We start from the raw sequence: 23313 nt of genomic DNA, 5'->3' as shown, positions 1-23313 counted from the left end.
CAGTGTCTCTAATCATCCCTGCACCAGTCAGTGTCCCTAATCACTGCCACACCAGTCACAGTGTCCCTAATCGCCTCCACACCAGTCCAAGTGTCCCTGATCATGGCCACTCCAGTCCCAGTGTCCCCGATCATGGCCACACCAGTTCCAGTGTCCCTGATCATGGCCACACAAGTCTCAGTGTCCCTGATCACAGCCACACCAGTCCCAGCCATCCTCTGTAGACAACTGTACTCCTGGAACCATAAGAGCAGGCTTTCAATCCATGGCGGTGTATTGTGTTACCTATGGTTTGTTTGGTGACTGTGGTCCCAACTGCCTTGAGATCATTCAAAAGCTAATCCAGTGTAGTTCTGGGCTGATCCCTCACTTTTCTCATGATCATGCTTACCCTATGAGGCGAAATCCTGCATGGAGCTCCAGACTGAGGGCGATTGATGGTTATTTTTTTATTTCTTTGCGAATAATCACTCCAGCAGTTGTCTCCTTCTCACCAACCTTTTGATGATGGTCTTGTAGCCCATTCCAGCCGTGCACAGGTCTACAATCTTGACCCTGACATCCTTTCACAGCTCTTTGGTCTTGCCCATGATCGTGAAGTTTGGATGGAAGAAGATTCTGTGAACAAGTGACTTTTTTACACATAACAAGTTGTCGTTAGGAGCATCTTCTTAAATTGGCAGGGCTAGTCTGTGTATCACATGAGCACATACTGTAGCCAGTCTGTGGGAGCCAGAATTATTGTTGGTTGGCAGGGGGATCAAATACTTATTTTATTCACTGAACTGCAACTTAATTTATAACATTTGTATCATGTGTTTTTTCTGGATTTTTGGTTGATATTCAGTCTTTATCATTTAAAATATACCTATGACAGCAATTATAGACCCTTTGCGGTTTATTTACGAAAGGCAAATCCACTTTGCACTGCAAGTGCACTGAAAGTGCACTTGGAATTGTAGTCGCTCCAAATCTAAGGGGTAGATCTGAAATGAGTGGAAGCTCTGCTGATTTTATCATCCAATCATGTGCAAGCTAAAATGCTGTTTTTTATTTTCCTTGCATGCCCCCCTTGGATCTACAGCGACTTTACTTCCAAATGCACTTTCAAGTGCACTTGCAGTGCAAAGTGGAGTTTCCTTTAGTAAATAACCCCCTTTGTTTCTTTGTAAGTGGGAAAACTTACAAAATCTGCAGGGGATCAAATAATTATTTTACCCACTATACCTTGGGGTGTTTGCTTTCCAAAATTTGGTTATTTTATTTTGTGGGTGTTTCCACTGTCCTGGTTCGTCAGGGTCTCCAAAACTGTGATAGACATTCAGGAAATTAGATGTGTAATTTGTGCCCTTGGAACGCCATAAGGTGTTCTCTGGATTTTGGGCCTTTCTATGCAGCTAGACTGTGAAAATGTGGTATTGCCATGCTCAGGAGAAATAGCAGAATGTGCTTTGGGTGTAATTCTAAGTATGCCTATGGTGTGTGCTAGAAATATCTTAGTTGACAACTTTGTGTAAAAAATACATTTTCATTTTCTTTCTCACATTTTCCAAAAACTTGTGGTAAACAAATGACCTTTTCAAAAGACTCACTATGCCGTTTAGACTGCTTGATTTCCAAAATGGGCTCATTTTGTGGGTATTTTTTCTGTCCTGGCACTTCAGGGGCTTAAAAAATATGATAGGTAGTCAGGAAATTAGACACGTAAGATGTTCTTTGGATTGTGGGACTCTCTATGTATCAAGGCAGTGAAATCTCACATGTGGTATCTCCATACTAAGGAGGTGCAGCAGAATGTATTTTGGGGTGTAATTGTAAGTATGCCTATGCTGTGTGCGAGAAAAAACAACTTTAACCACTTCAACCCCGGAGGATTTGGCTGCTGAATAAAAAAAAGAGCGACAATTTTGAAAAAAAAAACACAATATTTTGTACTTTTTGCTATAATAAATATCCCCATTTTTTTTTTAAAACAGCAAATTTTTTGTCAGTTTAGGCCAATATGTATTCTTCTACATATTTTTGGTACAAAAAATCGCAATAAGCGTATATTGGTTTGTGCAAAAGTTATAGCGTCTACAAAATAGGGGATAGATTTATAGCATTTTTATTATTATTATTTTTTTTACTAGTAATGTCGGCGATCTGTGATTTTTATCAGGACTGGGACATTATGGCAGACACATTGGACACTTTTGACACATTTTTGGGACCATTGCCATTTATACAGCGATCAGTGCTATAAAAATGCACTGATTACTGTAAAAAGTCACTGGCAGGGAAGGGGTTAACACTAGGGCATGATCAAGGGGTTAACTGTGTTCCCTGTGTGTTTCTAACTGTAGGGGGAGGGGACTGACCTAGAGGAAATGAAAGATCATGATTCCTAGTTATTAGGAACTCACGATCTGTCTCTCCTCGCAGAACAGGGATGTGTGTGTTTACACACACATCCCTGTTCTGCCTCTCGTGCCCACGATCGCTTGTGGCCGGCGCTCATCACGACCGTCGGCCACAAGCATCGGCACCCCCGAGTGCAGTGGGCGCGCCTGCTATTCCACTTAAAGGAGCCGATGTATAGCTACGATGGCTTGCGGGATCGTGCCGACCTGCCGCAGTATAATGACGAGCAAGCAGTTAAATAAAAAAAAAAAATAACCATGCCTCTCTCTAAATACCCTGGTCTGTCTACTTTCCAAAAAGGTCATTTGGGGGGTATTGGTACAGTCCTGGCATTTTTAGGGCCTCAAGAAATGAGATGGGATAGTCAGTACATCAGGATTCGTCCATTTTCAAATATATGTAGCATAGTTTGTAGACTCGCTAACTTTCACACAGACTAAATATTATACACTGATTCTGGGTTATTTTTACCAAAAAAATGCAGCAGAAGAGATCTGACCAAATGATTATTTATTTACAAAATAACAATACCTAAAGAAACACATATTTTTTCTTGTATATAGCAAAAACAATAAAAAAAAAGCAAGTGATGATTAAATACCACAAAAAAAAACTATTTCTAAAAAAAATTATATAAAATTAATTTGGGTGCAGTGTTGTATGATTGAGTAATGGCCATTCAAAGTGTGACAGCACTGAAATCTGAAAAATGGCCTGGGCTTAAGGGGATGAAACAGTCCGGTCTTGATGTGGTTAAGAGACAAGGGTCCTTCCCCTCATGTGTTATTATTCTCTATCTGGACTGTTTGCTACAATAGGTTTTTTACCATCCAGCTGTTCCCCTCAATGAACTCGAAGAAAAGGGTTTTACAGTAAATACAAAAATACCATTTTTTTTTTGTGTACTTTTTCAGTGTGTATTGGTTCTTGTTATCCAACAAATATATTACATTTTATCTTGTTAACCATAGTGGGAAAGTCTATAGTAAAAAGAATGTTAGCACGGTTGTACGATTGTAAAAGTTGAGCCGGGTACACACTACAAATATTTTTTTTTTTTTTTACAAACCAGCATCACCGGTCGGAGAAGCTGTACTAACCATCCGACATTAGTGCAGCGATCTCCCCTGTTCTGACAGGGGGACGTTTTATTTGGAACCAGCCGATGTCTCCCAACATTCACCTCACGTGTACACAGCTTTAAATAAGCAGATTCAATTTGTTACTTGGCTTTTACTGGCTGCCAGTATTCTGTCTACCATGTACACCACACTGTCCGTCTACTTTTTTTCAGGCCCTTTTATGATTGTAAGAAATCATCCTTATATACTCACAAATGGGGGGTTAGCTTGACCATAGATAAAGATTTAAAAAAAGAAAACAAATCTGTCACACACTCGAAGTACTCATTATTCTCTGCAACAACAAAAGAACTTGTTACTTCTGTGCTGGTACTTCTACTTTCTGCTTTGTAGTGGTCATGTTTCCTCCTGGTTTACTTTATTTATTTTCCATTATTGGACAGTCAATGTGCCCAAAGGCTGTTTTAGTACAAGTCAGGTTGTAAGCAGTTACAATGTATAAAAAAATAAGGGCTACTTCCTTTAGTTAGTCTAATGAAGGTCTAGAGGAAGTTATTAATTCACCCTAGAAGAACAGGCTTTTCTTGAATCTCAAAGAACTCTACAATTCTACAATTGGATGCTTTATAGTAATAAAAGCAGTTTCTCTACATTGTAGACATTTTAGAATTAAGTAGTAAAAACTGCAAGATTTTGAGAATAGTAACTAAGGAACAATAGTCTGGTATTGTATACTTTGTCACCTATAAATAAATATTTTCCATTATATTTTATAAACATAGACACCACTAAGCACTAGTTGCATCTAAAATGGCATTTTAACATAACCATTTTTTTCGTGTAAGTTACCTTTATTTTCACCTGGTGATCCTGCCAGTAACACTTTTTCTCACTGCACTATTTTTTTGTAGGTGCAGTAATGCTCCCTAGACCATTCTCCTTATTTGAACTACAAACCTCACTTCCTTTCCTTTGTTACATCAGGCTAAAGGTGTTTGAAGTTCACATATGACAGCTGGGAAAGCTGATTACATTGTTTTTAGGGTTTTATGCACAGGGAGTTACAAAGACACTGAATTTCTGGTAGGATAAACAGGATTTTTTCTGTACTTGCAGAAAATGTCTTTAGCCTGAAAAAAGAAAATTAATGCAGCCACCACATCTAAAGCTGGCCATAGATGGACAGAATTTTGAACAAAAATGCTTCGGAAAAGAATGTCCCCAAGAAAGTTTGTTTGTTTTTCTAATCATTAGTGCGTTAAATTGACATTCATTATCAACTGCAATGACAAGAAAATTTTATTTGAGCAAACGACTTTCTAACAGTGTCTGTGGTTTTTCGTTTGGTAAAGTCCATTCATTCCAAAATGTTAAAGTGTTGTGTCAAGTGTTAAAAGCCTACAAAATCTTTTAAATTACATTGATCCAACAATTTTTTTCTTTTTTAAATTCTATCCATCTATAGCCAGCTTAAGAATGGGTAGATACAATAGAATTTATTTGTTTTTCTTGATTTTAGATACACTTTAAATATGAGCCATTAATATGTAAATTCAAGGATGCAGCTATCATGTTCATATCATAATAAGCTTGTGCGCACAAGTGTTTTTTTTTTTTTCAGCTGCTGTGGTCACACTGTCATACTATCACCAATCATGCCTCCTTTGCTCACGTTTCTGTTAGATCTTTACCCCACCTATAATACACTGACACCAATAGAGAAGAGACGAGAGAAGAATATTGTGGTCACAGTGTGACCATAGCAATTCTGGTTACTTTTTGATTTTTAGAGCAATCTGGGTTGTGGGTTCTGGCCTGTTTCAGGTAATTATTTAACCACGTGTGTAGGTATTGGGAGGTGCCTGCAATAAGATCTTGCTGCTACTTCAGAACCTGGCCAGAGGCCACAGTTTTACTCCTAAAGTGTATATAATCCCAGAAACGAAAATGTAATATATTACAGCTTACCAGTCCTTAGATGTGGTGGCTGCATTATTTCTTTCTCGAACATCACGGGACACAGAGCCACAGTAATTACTGATGGGTTATATAGGTATCACTGGTGATTGGACACTGGCACACCCTATCAGGAAGTTCAACCCCCTATATAATCCCTCCCCCTTGCAGGGATACCTCAGTTTTTACGCCAGTGTCTTAGGTGATGGATGTGTAAAGATGTCCTGTGCTGAGCTCCAAAGGGAATATCCTAAGATCCTATACTGGGGCAAGCCAGGCGAACCGGATCCATTCAAAGTGTCTTTTCATGGCCGAATTGAATGGTACCCGGGCCTCGTGTCCGAAGAAACAAGGTTTTACCCGTAATGCTTCTCTTTTTAGAGAGCTGGACCCCGCAGATCAGAAAATGGCTTTAAACTTCCTAATTTCTGGCGAGGTGCTTTACGGTCCCAGAACTGTTGGATCCCCCTACTGATGGGGGCCCCAGTCTCTGACGGTTTTTTCAAACGGAGCCCACCGTGAGAGGTGAAGATTGGGTCTGTGTAAACAGCACCCTGCGGCTGGATAAGGTAAGAGGAGATTCCACAGAATTTTTGAGTTCTAGTGGCTTTTCTCCTTTAAGGTAAATGCATGCTATGCCTATTGTGACCACCGGGGGCTGCCAAGAGCACAAACCTACACATGCTGACTCTGTCTCAGGTGTTGTAATCGCTGTTTATGTCCCAGCGTCTCAAGCAGGCTGCAAACAGGTAAGGTGGAAAGGGGGATTTCTCATGTTTGAATGTTCCCCCCCAGGCTAGAGAGGGGCCACAGGGGTCTAGAAAGTGGTTATACCACCCGGGCTCTGCGGCTTAATGGCCACCATGTCTCAAGATAGCCGTTCAGGCAGATCTTGTTACCAGCCTCCCTCCCCCCCCCCCCATCCCCAGCCTTTCTCCAGAAGCATGACAGGAGAGTCGGCAGCGCGGGAAGCGCTCGTTTTTTTCAAAACTCGAGGGGGGGGCGGTGTAGGAGGGGGCGGGACGTCAGCACAGGTGCTTAGACTCCCACTCAGGCCAGCTGCAGGCTATTAGAGGCACTCTGTACAGGTGCACACAGCCTTCTGAGAGACACAGAGCTGACGGTCGCATGTAAGGTGGGACACAGGCATTCTCCTAGGCAGCATTTACTGAAGTAACACCAGACTGAGCATTGGGTAGCAAGGCTTTTAGCCAGACTACATCGCTCAGCGGGCAGTGTTCATTTGTATACCTCACACCTTGTTGCTTTGCACTATGGGTAGAAGAGGTTCAAGCACCCCAGGAACCAGAGACACTAGGGGATCTCGTTCAGGTTCTGAGGGCCCCCTGTCGGCAGCATCCTCCCCCCCTAAAGATGGGCCAGGGACGGCTAGCCAGGGAGAGCCATCGGGGTCAGGGGCTACACCTGCTTCTGGCACTTCAGCCCCTGTATATATTACACAAGAGGTTTTTTCCTCAACCATTAATGGTCTAGAGGAAAGATTAATGGCCGTGATTACGTCTTCACTCAGTGGAAGAAAACGCACTAGGCTTTCCTCTGTTCCCCAAGACCCTCAGACAGAGGAGCTCTGGGATAAAGGAGATGAATCCCTTTCAGAGGATCGGGATGGGATGGATGATTCCTCTTCGGAGGATTCAGGTGGAGAGGGACCCTCTGCGACTTCCCAAGAGGAGAAAGTCTTAGTGCAGATCCTCACTGGATTGGTCCGCTCCACATTTAAGTTGCCCATACCTGAAACTGCTAAAGAATCCTCTTCTGCTTTGGGGTCACTGAAACCTTTCCAAGCAGCACATGCTTTTCCTGTTCATACTTTACTTGAAAAGCTTATTTATTCTGAGTGGGATCACCCAGACAAACGTTTTTTTCCGCCGAGAAAGTTTTCAACACTTTATCCGATGGAAGAAAAGTTTATTAAAATGTGGGGAATACCGGCTATTGATGCCGCCATTTCCTCCGTAAATAATAGCCTGACTTGTCCTGTAGACAATGCTCAGATGCTCAGGGATCCTGTAGATAAAAGGATGGAATCCCTATTGAAGGATGTTTTCTCCTTAGCAGGATCAGTGGCCCAACCTGCAGTAGCAGCGATTGGAGTCTGTCAATACTTAAGAGACCATGTTAAGCAGGTCATCAAAGTATTACCTGAACAGCAGGCCCAGGGGTTTGCTAACCTTCCAGCGGCCTTATGCTTTGTGGTTGACGCCATTAGAGATTCTATCGTGCAAACCTCCCGTCTTTCACTGGGGTTGGTGCATATACGTAGAATCCTATGGTTGAAAAATTGGTCAGCCGAAGCACCATGTAAGAAGCTACTGGCTGGGTTTCCATTTCGTGGTGCAAGGTTGTTTGGAGAGGACTTGGATAACTATATCAAGAGAATCTCTTGTGGGAAAAGCACTCTCTTACCTGTCAAGAAGAAGAGTAAGCGTCCCTCTTTCAAACGGACTCTTTCCCCAGCGCCGGGGGCTTCAGCCTCCAGGCAGTCTCGACGGCCGCCTCCATCGGGGTCCAGAGACAAGAGTCAACCCCAGGAACAAAAGAAGTCCTGGGGAAAGAAGCCTACTAGGCAAAACACTAAGACCTCTGCATGAGGGGGCGCCCCCGCTCACTCGAGTGGGGGGAAGACTGCAACAGTTCTCAGAGCTCTGGCAGGAGGACTTCCAGGACAGATGGGTAATCTCCACGGTAACCTTAGGGTACAAGCTGGAGTTTCAGGAATTCCCCTCTCCTCGGTTCCTCAGATCAAATGTTCCCAGAGACCCAGAGAAGAAGCAGTCGCTCCTTCTAGCGTTAGAGCGACTTTTGTCGCAGGAGGTCATTATGATAGTTCCCGCAAAGGACCAGGGATTGGGCTTCTATTCCAACCTTTTTACGGTCCAAAAGCCAAATGGGGATGTCAGGCCCATTCTGGACTTAAGGGATCTGAACCGATTCCTAAGGATTCAATCCTTCCGCATGGAATCAATTCGAACAGTAGTTCCCACCCTGCAGGGAGGAGAATTTCTGGCATCAATAGACATCAGAGATGCATATCTGCATGTGCCCATTTTTCCTGCTCATCAGAAGTTTCTGCGCTTCGAGGTAGGAGGGCGCCATTTCCAGTTTGTGGCTCTGCCTTTCGGGATAGCCACTGCACCTCGAGTGTTCACAAAGATCTTGGCTCCTCCTCTGGCCAGATTAAGGGCTCAGGGTATGTCATAGCATACCTAGACGACCTGCTCTTGATAGACCGGTCGGTAGCCTCTTTGAAGGGAAACTTGAGGACCACGGTCAGGTATCTAGAACACCTGGGTTGGATCCTCAACTTAGAAAAGTCTTTCCTAAAACCAGTAAGAAGACTGGAGTATTTAGGTCTGATTATAGATACAAGCCAGGAGAAGATATTTCTACCCCAGGCAAAGATCACTGCTTTGAGAGAGTTGATTCTGACAGTAAGGACCAAGAAGGGTCCCTCAGTCCGCCTTTGTATGAGGCTACTAGGGAAGATGGTGTCTTCATTCGAAGCAGTTCCCTATGCTCAGTTTCACTCAAGAATGCTGCAACACAGTATTCTGTCGACCTGGAACAAGAAGGTTCAGGCAATAGACTTTCCGATGCACTTGTCGCATGCGGTGCGTCAGAGCCTCAATTGGTGGCTCATACCCGAAAACCTGCAGAAGGGGAAATCCTTTCTACCGGTTACCTGGACGGTGGTAACAACAGATGCCAGTCTGTCAGGTTGGGGAGCAGTTCTGGAACAGGCTGCGGTCCAAGGGGTATGGTCCAAGACAGAGAGGACCTTACCCATCAACATTCTGGAGATCCGGGCGATACATCTAGCTCTAAAAGCCTGGACTATCAGGCTACAGGGTTGTCCGGTCAGGATCCAGTCCAACAATGCCACAGCAGTGGCTTATGTCAATCATCAGGGAGGCACCCGGAGCCGAGCTGCTCAAAAAGAGGTGAACCAGATCTTAGTCTGGGCAGAGATGCATGTGCCATGCATATCGGCAGTTTTCATCCCGGGAATAGGAAATTGGCAGGCGGACTATCTAAGTCGCCAGCAGTTACTTCCAGGGGAATGGTCTCTGCATCCCGACGTCTTTTGGGCCATATGCCAAAGATGGGGGGTTCCAGATGTAAATCTCTTTGCATCCCGATTCAACAAAAAGATAGACAGATTTGTGGCAAGGACAAAAGATCCTCTTGCATGCGGGACGGATGCGTTGGTGATTCCGTGGCATCGGTTCTCACTGATTTACGCATTCCCGCCTATTCTGCTACTACCACGACTCCTTCGCAGGATCAGGCAGGAAAGGAAGTCGGTACTTCTGGTGGCCCCCGCTTGGCCCAGAAGGACTTGGTATGCAGAAATAGTAAGGATGACGGTGGGTTCCCCGTGGACCCTACCGGTACGCCCAGACCTGTTATCTCAAGGTCCAGTGTTCCATCCTGCCTTACAAACGCTAAATTTGACGGTTTGGCTATTGAGACCCACGTTCTGAAGAGTCGTGGGCTCTCAGGTCCTGTCATATCTACCTTGATTAATGCAAGGAAGCCAGCTTCCAGGATGATTTATCGTAGAGTCTGGAAGGCTTATATAACCTGGTGTGAATCCAGAGGTTGGCATCCCAGGAAATATGTCATAGGTAGAATCCTTGATTTTCTACAGATGGGATTAGAGATGAAGCTGGCCTTGAGTACCATCAAGGGCCAGGTTTCTGCTTTATCAGTATTATTTCAGCGGCCACTTGCTTTGCATTCTTTGGTCCGAAACTTTATGCAGGGGGTGATGCGTCTTAATCCTCCGGTTAAAGCGCCCCTAAACCCCTGGGACTTGAATTTGGTCCTGGCTGTGTTACAGAAACAGCCTTTTGAACCAATAAGTCAGATTCCTTTGGTCTTGTTGACAAGGAAATTAATTTTTCTGGTGGCCATCTCTTCTGCTAGAAGAGTATCAGAATTAGCAGCTCTTTCCTGTAAGGAGCCTTATTTGATTATACACAAGGATAGAGTGGTACTACGCCCTCATCCTAGTTTTTTACCGAAGGTGGTTTCTGATTTTCATTTAAACCAAGACATTGTTCTACCTTCCTTTTTTCCAGATCCCTGTTCTCCGGAAGAGAGATCTCTACATTCGTTGGATGTAGTAAGAGCAGTTAAGGCCTATCTAGGGGCAACTACTCAGATCCGCAAGACGGATGTTTTGCTTGTGCTGCCAGAGGGTCCCAATAGAGGACAGGCAGCGTCAAAAGCTACCATTTCTAAATGGATTCGACAGTTGATCATTCAAGCTTACGGTTTGAAACAGAAGATTCCTCAGTTTCAGATCAGGGCACATTCCACAAGGGCTATTGGTGCTTCTTGGGCAGTGCATCACCGGGCCTCTATGGCTCAAATCTGCAAGGCCGCAACCTGGTCTTCAGTTCATACATTCACCAGATTCTATCAGGTGGATGTGAGAAGGCATGAGGATATCGCCTTTGGGCGTAGTGTGCTGCAGGCAGAGGTACAGGGTCCTCAGGTCTGATTGCACCCTACTTGGTCGTGGTTCCCCCCCCTCAGGTAGCATTGCTCTGGGACATCCCATCAGTAATTACTGTGGTTCTGTGTCCCGTGATATTCGAGAAAGAAAATAGGATTTTTTAAAACAGCTTACCTGTAAAATCCTTTTCTTTCGAAGGACATCACGGGACACAGAGGTCCCGCCCCTCTTCTAATACACTATATTGCTTGGCTACAAAACTGAGGTATCCCTGCAAGGGGGAGGGATTATATAGGGGGTTGAACTTCCTGATAGGGTGTGCCAGTGTCCAATCACCAGTGATACCTATATAACCCATCAGTAATTACTGTGGCTCTGTGTCCCGTGATGTCCTTCGAAAGAAAAGGATTTTACAGGTAAGCTGTTTTAAAAAATCCTATTTTTTCATATTTTTCAGGCCTTTTTCCCCTTTTCCTGACAGTCCTATGAATAACACAGTTCATGTCCCTTCATGTTTACATAATGGATTGATGGGACTAGTAAAGTAGTTTACACAATAAAGATAAGGTTCTTGTGCTTTCTTTTAAGCTCACAGGAAGTAACAAGGACACTGCATTTCTAGCAAAATTAACAGATTGTTTCTGTACTTGCTGAAAATGTTTTCAGCATGAAAAATAGACTAAAGCAGTCACCACAACAAGGGCAGGTGCAATATATTACATTTTTGTTTTTATGTTTTAGATAAATTTTAAGGAAATGATCTGGTGTGATACATTATATTAGAAAATAATAATGAAAGATATGACCCCTGTGCTACAAAAAATAAATTAAAAATGTGCAAAAATACCTAGAGGCGCTCAAATTTTTGCTTTTCCGAGGCCCTCGAGCCCCCTATCCACTGACACCCTCCATGCGCACCACACTGTGTGCATGGGGGGCAGGTCTCAAATTAGAAAAATACCCTCAACAGGCAATCTCACCCAATGCTCCCCTATGGATAAACCCAACCCTTGAGCACATCTATAAACTACCTGAGCCTCATGCCTGGACCAAATTTAACGTCAAAACGGTGGCACAGATCATCTCCAATCAATCTCTAGTCCCGCTCTCCAAACTAAACTCTGATTTTAATATACCACAGTCCTATTTTTTCCGATTCCTTCAACTCTCCCATGCCTTCGGTCGCCAATTCTCCAACTCCCCTCCTCAACTAGTCCAATCTTCACTGGAGGACCTTCTTAGATCAGATTGTGCGAAAAAACCCACTTCTCAATTATATTCACACCTGACTGTCACCTCCCTCCTGACTATGGAAAAGCTAAGATCCAAATGGTCCCATGACTTCCCCAATTTTGACAACGATGACTGGGATCACATATGGGATTTCCCATTTAGCTCCCTGGTCTCCCTGAGAGATCACCTGATCCAATTCAAGATAGTCCATCGGCATATTTTACCCCTCACAGACTACACAAAATGAACTCCGACTCCCCTCCCGGATGTTGGAGATGTGGTGGGACTCCTGGGGACTTCACCCACATCTTCTGGACCTGTCCGGCAATTGTCGGATATTGGAGGGAGATATTGGACTTTATCACACAAATCACCTCTGTGCCACTACAACCATCAATGTCAATCTGCATACTAGGTAGAACAACTAATTCCTATGGTGGCGGGACGCACACTGGTGGGATTGCTCCTGTTCTATGCCCGTAAAGCTATAGCCCTTAGTTGGCGCAAACCAACCCCCCCTCCTCTCTCCCTGTAGAAACAATTAATTAACAATAGCTTACCTCTGTATAAAGACACACATGACAACAGAGGCTGCCCTGACAAATATGGCAAAGTCTGGTCTAAGTGGCTGGCAGATCCCTCCACCGGTTCAGAGGCCTCTTAGTAGATCCCAATCACAAAGTAGCTCCCAAGCGGGTGCCAGGTGTACACAATAAATCTACAATATGCTATCTTACCATGTACAACTGCATATAGCACCAACTCATGACCCAGTAAACTGTACCGCTATGACTGATTTCACAATATATATTTCATGAATAAGGTGACAGCGTGACTCCTGCAAGGATCACATAGACATCATATAAGACCAATGTATGTTTAACTGTTTGTTCTCTTTTTCTGTTTTTGTTTCTGTTTTTGAAAACCAATAAAAAGACTTTGAAAAAAAAAATGTGCAAAAAATAAAATATAAAATAATACCAATAAACAACAACACCTAAAACTTAAAGGAAAAAATAGTGAAGCGCTTTAATTATCTCCAAAACATTTGTGCATAAATAATTTCATGTGTTAACATACAGTATGTACCATGCGTTATCAGCAACCACAGTTGACATAATGCACATATCATGTGAAAAAACTTGGGTGTAGATTTACACTCTTCAGTTTTAGTAAATCCCCCCAGTAGTGTCCTTTGTGAAAAAGTACAATAAAAAGTCCACAGTAACAGCAGATATTTTGATGTCCCAATTTGTTAATTTATCCAATATAGTGCACCAAAACCACCACCCTGCTATTCAAGTTATACTCTCACTATTTATACAAATAAAAGGTCTTATGCTCTTAAATGTAGTTGTTTCCCAAAGAGCTCCTCATCGACAAATAGGTATCCACCTATATCAGAATGATCTATAAACATATACCTATATAATAATATAAGAAAGAAGTCCCTCTCCACATCAATCTGATGTAGTCAGTATCTTTTCATTTTGGGCTCCATTGGTTATCCTGCAGAGCGATTATTGCAGGAATGCATTTGTATATTTAGTTTCTATTTTGACTTTACTGGCATTGAATTGACATCGGGCTTAGGTAAGTATTGGGGGGGGGGGGGGGGGCTGAGGGGGGAGCTGCACACTGAAGGTTTTTTACCTTCATGCATAGAATGTAAAAAACCTTCAGCCTTTAGAACCACTTCAACTCAATCCCTTTCCTTTTGCCTACTGGTGTCATTGGTTTGTGTATTGTATATTTCTGTGAAGAATTCACTGAAGAGCACTTCATACAGTATTTTTTTGCTTAGAGTTATATTTTCAACAAGAAAGAGAAGACTAGATGGGGATCAAACCCTACCTTGCTCCAACCAATGTGGAAAAATCCATTTTGGTCAGGATTTGTAAAAAAGGTGATTCATTTGCTTTAAGGTATTCCTTTCTTTTAAATGTTAAGGCCAAATCAATCAGCATGACAGCCAGGCAACAAGCAGCCCAGATGAGATCAGCCACTCTGGCCTAGCCACTCCAGCCAGACACAATCAGCAATAAAAACGGATACAGGCTTTAACCACTCCCTTGTTATATCCCAAACTAATCATAGAGTTATAAAGTTTTTGTTGAAGTTGGTCTTTAAAAATAAATATGAATGTTTTCAAATTTTGTAATTCATTTTGTACTTGTTATATTTTTGTTATATATTACCTTCTGAAATGTATTTTTTTCATACTTATTTTATTAGAAGAACAAGGCAAAGAACACAGGACATGTCAAAATTAACTGATGTAAGTTCACAGCCGGGGGCCTTTCTGATTGGAACCACGACTTCTATGGGTTCTGAACGGGATCTCCCAAGACTGGATCACAGTGTTAAACCAAAAAAGAAGACCAGTTTTAAAAAATCACAAACAGTTGGGAAAACAAATGTTGCGTTTGAGCCAGATGAGTGAGAGTCAAGACCATGTCTGTGAATTCAAGTAATGTGCACCATAACAGCCTTAAAGAAAACCAGTCACAATTGGACTTCAGCAAAAATATTTAAGTATAGATTATAACCATGCAACTTTATTTTGAAATATTTGTTTCTCCTTCATTGAGGGATACAAGATTCAGAGACTTTTGGGTTATACTGCCACCTACAGGACACTTGCAAATAAACAGTGACCAGCCCAATTTAATCCCTCCCACTCCCAGCATGCTCCAGTATTTTGCCAGTGTCTCAGGATAGATAAAGTTTAACTGGTTTTACTAGCCATTTTTTCTTCAAGATTCATTTTTTTCTTCCATCAACCCTTCCTTACATGCGGCTTGAGCTGGTCTCTCTATACACATTTATTAGGATCAGTGTATCATCAGCAGTAGCTTTGGAGCCCCACCCAGACCCCACTGGACTGACTGATTGCGCTTCTCTCCCAGGAGAATTATACATAAATACTGTATTTGGACATTTTTGGAAAACGTATTTTAATCATACAGTAAAGGACTTCATAGACAGTGGGTTTATATGCAGACTACCTTCTGGTGATTGGAAACTTGCTAGAGCCAGCCTTACTACACAATCTTATTACCCCTCCCACTCAAGTTTCGTGAGATTCCAGTTTTTGCTAGTGTCCTTGGGTGATGGACCAGTGACTCTCGGTGTGTATCTTAGAGACCATACCCGGACCCCGTTGTGTGGGGGCCAGCCTGTAATGTTTGTTTCAGGCTGTGTAAGGAGCTCACCTTGGCACAAAATGCAATGTGTGTAGTTGACCGCAAGGTGCTATATAGGTCCAGAGTTGTAGTCCGTGTTTATGGTTCCCAGACCCTAAAGACCCCTTCAAGGGTATGCCCACCATAATGGGCAAGTAGGCCCAACATTGTGGATAAGATAAGACAGCTTTTTATGTATCTTAACACCAGTTCCTGGCCTTTAATAGTGCATGCCGCAATGTGTAGCACAATACTAGTCAGTTTCACAGGAAGAGGATTTGGGAATTATTCACTTTATTGTGGTACCCGCAGCCATTTGGTTTCCAACATTTCTCAGTGCAAGCAATTTAAATTCGTTTTTTTTTTCCCTTCCTATCTGGACTCAGGAGGATGAAGAAAATGTACACAGCTTGTTGCTGCACTCCTATTGCCATCTTCTACAGAGACACAACCACAGGAACATGGTCAGCTCTTTTACTTTAGGATATTATGCAGGACAGTATTTGTAGCGGAGGCTGCACAGGATTTTCCTTACCCTGCATTTTATGAGGTACAAGCTACAGCTACATACCAAATGCTCTCCTCTGTGGACACATAAATTGATGCCGTGTGCACTAACCTTTGCCTAACAGCACCTGACTCCACAGCCAAAAGAAGACATTATGGGCACTTAGTCCTGGTTCACACTAGAACGCAGTGAGGGAAAACCACAATCTGTGTGCATTACCTGCACAACATTCAAATTGCACTATCCTTTGCAACCTGCAGTGGGTGTCAGTGCAATGTTAGCGACAGCCTAATTGGGGAATCCCTTGATAAATTCATCAAGGAAGTCACTAGGGGAAAGTTACTGCTACTTCACAAGAAAAAGCCTAAGGCAGGCCATTCAAACAGCAGGTTAAATTTTAAAAAATGAATCACTCCCGCTGAGCGAGCTATTGTATTCTGCCAGCAAGGGGCCTTCCCCATTGTCAAAAGACAATGATCAGTGTTGCTGATTATAGCAGGCAGCAATAATCCAGGAAAAACCCGGCAGCCTGGTTGTACACAAATCGCACAACCAGCTAGCCCATACATGTATTGAAATTCATCTGGTTCTTACTGAACTGGTGAAATTTCAATGCATGTATAGCCGGCTAAGTCTCCTCCGCCTACCACCAAGCCTACCCAGAAGCCCTCCTCACAATGAAGGGGTGTCTCCACAGCTTAGAGTGGGGGAATGTCTGGTTGCATTTGCCCCAGTCTGGATCCAGACCTCTGGGTCCAATTTGTCATTTAAAAGAAGTACAAAATAGAGTTTCTATCTCTGCCCCCTCTTGGTTTTTTTACTTTCCATTCTGCCAGCTTTAGACCAAAAGAAGGCGGAGTTAATGACCCCCTTGCACCAGTTTCAGGGACAAGGAATGGTTGTACCAGTTCCTACAGAAGAATGATTTCAAGGTTTCTGTTTGGACCTATTCACAGCCCCAAGCTAAATGGGGGTAGCCGCCCAATACTGGACAATCAGCATTTCAAAGTCTGCTCTCCAACCCCCACACCATCTGAAGTATCTGGGTCTAACCATGAACACAGCCCAAGCCATAATCTTCCTTCCGCAAGAGTAGTTTGGTTCCCTTAGTCCCTATGGTAACCCCCAGTTCTTTTCTGCATGAGAGTTCTGGGCTTAATGGTAGCATTCTTTGAGGTCGTTCCTTTTGCCCAGCTTCACTCCCGACCAATTCAGTCCAGCATACTAGTGATGTGTAACAAGCAGGGCACTGGTGATCATCCTCGTAGTTCCTTGAATCTTCCTGAACTGAAGTAGCTGCCTGCCCATATTGATGATACAGGCAGACAGCTACACTGAGTCTGCAGGAGCCTGACATTGCACTCGTGATCTGCTGATCACGTGGGTGCAATGCTTTACATGCTCCTAAGAAAATAATAGTAAATGCACATTTTTTTACCTGCAAAAAAAATGTGCATTTGTTTATTTTTTAAGGTGAACTTATCCTTTAACAGGGAAGGGAGGCAGTCTGGCCTCTATGGACAACAAGGATGCATAATTGCATGCCCCCTATCTTCCCATCTTCGCATTAGGCAACATTTTCCTACATTTGCAAGGCTGCTACCTGTTCCTATATTCAAAAGTTATACAAGGTGGATGTCCAGACTTCTTCTGATGGCAGTTTCAGGCATAAGGTCACAGCTCTTTAGGCTGCAGAGCCCCCAGTTTTTTTTTTGGGAGGGGGGCTGTTAGTGTTTTGTTACAGTTGCCCATCCTTCAGATGCCCCTAAATCCTATATCCCTCGATGAACAAGAAAGACAATCTAAAATTTGCATTTCCTGTAAAATCCATTTCTTTAATGAGAGCAGGTCACACTTGGTGTGGCTTCATTTAAATATCACATGTGCATTTAAAAATGCTGCCAGCAAAACATTAGAGAATGTACACTGGAACATATATTCCATAGCATACCATAGTGTATTGTATATACATTGTGTACACATTTCCATTTTGCTTTTCCATACAAAATCAATGCACCAGTGTACGCATGTGCCCTTTAGTAAATCAGCCCCACTGCCTCCCAAATTCTGAGGCTTTAACAGATCAGTAACAGAGCCCAGTAGTAAAGATGGTTGTAAACAACTGTCTTGCTGTGTTATTTGATGCATTTTTTTTATAACACACAACAACAACACACCGGAACACATGAAAAACGCGCATGCGGAAATTGCGGTACGAAGCGGCCCTCAAAGTTGAAGGGAAATCCCCTTTAGATAGTTTTCACCAGAACTGGTGTCCTCTTTGGAAGATTTACACTTATTCTTGTTTTGCTGACAACTGTAAAAAATTTGTGTTTAGGACACATGACGATGATTACCAAGAAGAACAGAAAAGGTTAATATCCACAGTGGGTGCTCAGGCAGTAATAAAAACCTGACAGGTATTTTAACATTCTATCATTCTAAAGGTGCTGGGCTTAACATGTATGCAAATCCTGGCATGTACTCTGCACCAAATGGACCCTTCAAAGACACATGCACAAGGCCTCATGCACACTGAACGTTTTTCAAGCTGTTGTTAGGGGCGTCTGTCGTTTGTTTTTTTCTGACTCTAAATGCGCCCGCATGTTAGTATATACAGTATGTCCTTGCACACATAGGCGTTTAGAGGCTTATAGAAAAAAAAGGCACAAATTTTGCACCCAGCCCCTTTGCTGGTTGCCATATCATAATATCATGTGCATAAAATGTGTTTTTATTTATTTATTTTTATTTGCTAGCAATTGGGTATTCTTTCACCAAGCTCTGGGGAAACATCCCTTCTCATACATTTTTTTTATCCTAAGTTACTTTGAACCTGAAACTAGTTTGCATCCTGTGTGTAAAGTTTAAAGTACAGTATGATTGACATTTAGTATGGATATTGAGTAAATCTATTTTATTACTATTGCCAAAGTCTATATTCTTTTTCAAATCTTTGCTACATGTTTTATACAAACAAAAACAAAACAAAAAAAAACAACAGGCAAAGATGTTCAGAATGCATTCTGTGATAACATGTAAATAAAAATCCAGTCATAATATTTGTACAATAGGTATGATTGCAAATAGGCTATTATTATATACCGTATCTCACAAAAGTGAGTAAACCTCTCACATTTTTGTAAATATTTTATTATATCTTTTCATGTGACAACACTGAAGAAATGACACTTTGCTACAATGTAAAGTAGTGAGTGTACAGCTTGTATAACAGTGTGAATTTGCTGTCCTCTTAAAATAACTCAACACACAGCCATTAATGTCTAAACCCCTGGCAACAAAAGTGAGTACACCCCTAAGTGAAAATGTCCAAATTGGGCCCAATTAGCCATTTTCACTCCCTGGTGTCATGTGACTCGTTAGTGTTACAAGGTCGCAGGTGTGTTCAGTTTGGTGTTATCGCTCTCACTCTCTCATACTTGTCACTGGAAGTTCAACATGGCACCTCATGGCAAAGAACTCTCTGAGGATCTTAAAAAAAGAATTGTCTCTCTACTTAAAGATGGCCCCTAAGCTATTTGAAGATTGCCAAGACCCTGAAACTGAGCTGCAGCACAGTGGCCAAGACCATACAGCGGTTTAACAGGACAGGGTCCACTCAGAACAGGCCTCACCATGGTCAACCAAAGAAGTTGAATGCACATGCTCAGCATCATATCCAGGGATTGTCTTTGGGAAATAGATGTATGAGTGCTGCCAGGATTGCTGCAGAGGTTGAAGGGGTGGGGGGTCAACCTGTCAGTGCTCAGACCATACGCCGCACACTGCATCAAATTGGTCTGCATGGCTGTCATCCCAGAAGGAAGCCTCTTCTAAAGATGGTGCGCAAGAAAGCCTACAAACAGTTTTCTGAAGACAAACAGACAAAGGACATGGATTACTGGAAGCATGTTCTGTGGTCTGATGAGACCAAGAGAAATGTATTTGGTTCAGATGGTGTCAGGCATGTGTGGCAGCAACTGGGTGAAGAGTACAAAGACAAGTGTGTCTTGCCTACAGTCAAGCATGGTGGTGGAAGTATCATGGTCTGGAGCTGCATGAGTGCTGCCAGCACTGGGGAGCTACAGTTCATTGAGGGAACCATGAATGCCAACACATACTGTGACATACTGAAGCAGAGCATGATCCCCTCCCTTTGGAGACTGGGCTGCAAGGCAGTATTCCAACATAACGACCCCAAACACACCTCCAAGACAACCACTGCCTTGCTAATGAAGCTGAGGGTAAAGGTGATGGACTGGCCAAGCATGTCTCCAGACCCAAACCCTATTAAGCATCTGTGGGGCATTCTCAAACAGAGGGTGGAGGAGCACAAGATCTCTAACATCCACCAGCTCTGTGATGTCATCATGGAGGAGTGAAAGAAGACTCCAGTGGCAACCTGTGAAGCTCTAGTGAACTCCATGCCCAAGAGGGTTGGAAAATTTTGGTGGCCACACAAAATATTGACACTTTGAGCCCAATCTGGACATTTTCACTTAGGGGGTGTACTCACTTTTGTTGCCAGCGGTTTAGACATTAATGGCTGTGTGTTGAGTTATTTTGAGGGCACAGCAAATTTACACTGTTATACAAGCTGTACATGCACTACTTTACATTGTAGCAAAGTGTAATTTCTTCAGTGTTGTCAAATGAAAAGATATAATAAAATATTTCCAAAAATGTGAGGGGTGTGCTTACTTTTGTGAGATACTGTATGAGTACTTTCAGAATCATGTGTAACTTTTTGTACTTTTAAAATGAGTTTATTTTCACATAGATGTTTGACAGCATAGTTTGGTGTTTCTGTCTTTTTTTTTGTGAATACGGAGAATGGGTAGTGAAGGTATAATGGATTTTTAATACCTGTTCATGCTGGATCCCTACGATTGTCTAAACTAGTACAACTCTTGCTCATAAATGTAATGTTGATCTGTAATGAAGATTTGATGACAGAATAATTGATGCAATATATAGGTCACATTGTATTTATGGCAATTAGAAGTTATGTTCTAAAGGTTAAAAATGGGGCTCTGCAAGAAGCTCACTATATGTATAATGGGTATGGAGAAACATAGACATCAATTGCATTTAATGTTTGCTTATTTGTGCTCTTGGAAAATGAAGGATGTGTCTACTTGTTTTGAATGAAGGGACTTTAAAGCTATAAAAAAAAACTATGTAATATATTGCAGTGACAGTGTGAGAATCCTTAGATGACTGCCTTGGTTTTCTTTTTGGCTTTTCTCCCTCTGTTTCACTTGATGGTCAGGCCAGTAACACACCTCCTGTATTAGAGTGCCCCCACTCTAGATGAAGGAGCACAGGGGGCACCTTTGGACAGCAGCGTTGTCAATCTGGAGGGAGGGGAGTGTTAGATGGAGTAGCAGATTTAGATACACAAACACATTGAAGCCAAACTCCAGCTCACACTACAGTTACACAAGCAATTACAGCAAGCATCCCTGTCAGTAGTAAATGGTTTGTCTCTGATAACTGATACATCTGCAGGACAGCTTGTTTTTTTGCAAAACAACAGATATACTGGCAGGATCACCAGATGAAAATAGCAGAAAGAAAGCCTAAAAAAAGAAAACAAATGCAGCCATCACATCTAAGAATCTGTAAGCTGCAATATGTTAAATGTTTGCTTTTAGGTTTAATACTGCTTTACGTAACCAGCATAACTAACTATTATAGCCTTCCTGAAGTTCTTGTTCAGGCAGTTCTGCCTGAACTCTCACTAAACATTGCATTTGTCCATTGAAGTATATGAAGAAATTGAACTTACTCTACATTGGTAGAGTACACTAGAGGAACAACAGTTTGGTAGATTAGAGCAATAAGAAGTGCAGATAATTGTTTACCTATGTTGCCCACCATATCTTCTGTACATATGTACCTATCATTTGATGGCAGTAGTATTCTGAGACCGAATCGTTGGTTGATTGTAAATGTTTGTTTCAATTGGTGGTATTATTTAAATATTTAAATTAAACTGATTAAAATTTTGGTGTTTCCTGCATAATGAAACCCCAATTTTCTACCTTGTCCATCCTTAGACATCATATGTTAGAAAGTGTGTTTTTTATTGTTCAGTGTTGCCAATAACCCTATTTTTATACACAGCATAAATTATTTGTATTAATTCCTTTATATGTAGAATTTAGATTCTGGTGTTTCTAAACAGATTTTGTACAATAAAATGCACTTAAACTAAAATTATTTGTATAATCTATTTTGTACATTTTAACAAAAGTCTATTTTAATTACATAAGCGTTTACTGCTAGAACCTGTTTTTGTTTAAGTTAAATCTCCTATCTTTGGTTACTTCTAAATTTTATATTTTTTAGCTTGTTTTTAATTAATTTTAATGTTCTTCTTTGCAGTGTAACATTGTTTCCAGTTTACTAATGTTTAAATTATTGCATTGTTTTTCTTTGTGTTAATGTTTGAAAACTGATTTTATTTCATAATTCTTTTGAAGCACTTTGAAAGTTATCACCTATTAAATTTGTTATGGAAAATTTTAATAATTTGTTGGTGTTCATATTTGTCGCTAACATGGTTGGCTGACATTTTCTCTAGGGAGGATGTCAACTGAATTAAAATTAGATAATCCTGTGTAAGCTGTGTGGCACACTTCAAGCCCATTGATAAAAAGGAAGAAGTGAGACTAGCAGTATTTGGGCATTCATGTGTGAAAAATTCCCCAGACACAAACCACAGCAATCCTCACATATGTTCCTGGGTTAGAAAAAGGGCAAAAACAAACTGATTGTGGAGTTAAGCCAAAAAAAAGTATAATTGTAATGAGTTTAAACATGTACAGAGTCTAAAAACCTAAATAATTGTAAGGCCATATTCTAATTAGAGGATAAGGAAAGTGAACTATTGTTTGCCCTCAACAGATTCTTGTTTTATAGAAGATATCTTCAAAAGCCAAAAACATTTATATTTCCTTTTTAAGACAGTGGGGCTCTTTATCAAAGCCATGTAAAAGAAGAACTATCTGAACAGTTCAGTGCAACCAATCATTTATAAAAGGATAAGTACACTATTTTCCCACCTTGAAGGTAACATTTACTCAATTGCTGCTTTCAATGTCAGCCACATATAGGCCAGTTTTCTCAACCCTATTACCACAGAAGAACTGTTGAAATAGTTTTCAGGTCTTAGAAAACCTTGGCTGAAAATTATCAAGTCAACAGCTTGTGTTAGGTACACTGGCCTGAATTAGCACTGGTAGGTATAATATTAACCACTTGCCACCCGCCATATGGCAAAATGACATCGGCAAAGTGGTTGCGATATCCTGACTGGACGTCATATGACGTTGTCAGGATATCAAGCCACTGTGCGCCCCCGGGGGCGCGCATCGCGGAGATCGTTGTTACGGCGTGTCAGTCTGACAGACTCTTTACCATGTGATCAGCCGTGTCCAATCACACCTGATCACG

General features: G+C 41.9%; 1 protein-coding gene across 2 annotated transcripts in view; it reads left to right on the top strand.

Annotated features, from left to right (window-relative positions):
* The window catches only part of AHI1 (Abelson helper integration site 1), a 458771-nt gene extending 439745 nt beyond the window's left edge, over positions 1–19026 (top strand). For both annotated transcript variants that reach the window (XM_073627325.1, XM_073627324.1), the window contains exon 25: positions 14395–19026. In XM_073627325.1, the coding sequence (XP_073483426.1) occupies positions 14395–14602 (208 nt within the window). In that variant the 3' untranslated portion in view covers positions 14603–19026. The remainder of the gene's footprint in view (positions 1–14394) is intronic.
* Positions 19027–23313: the final 4287 nt, after the last annotated feature.

Source organism: Aquarana catesbeiana, linkage group LG04 (genome assembly GCF_042186555.1).
Source record: "Aquarana catesbeiana isolate 2022-GZ linkage group LG04, ASM4218655v1, whole genome shotgun sequence".
NCBI lineage: Eukaryota > Metazoa > Chordata > Amphibia > Anura > Ranidae > Aquarana > Aquarana catesbeiana.
This window is presented reverse-complemented; position numbering and strand designations above follow the sequence as displayed.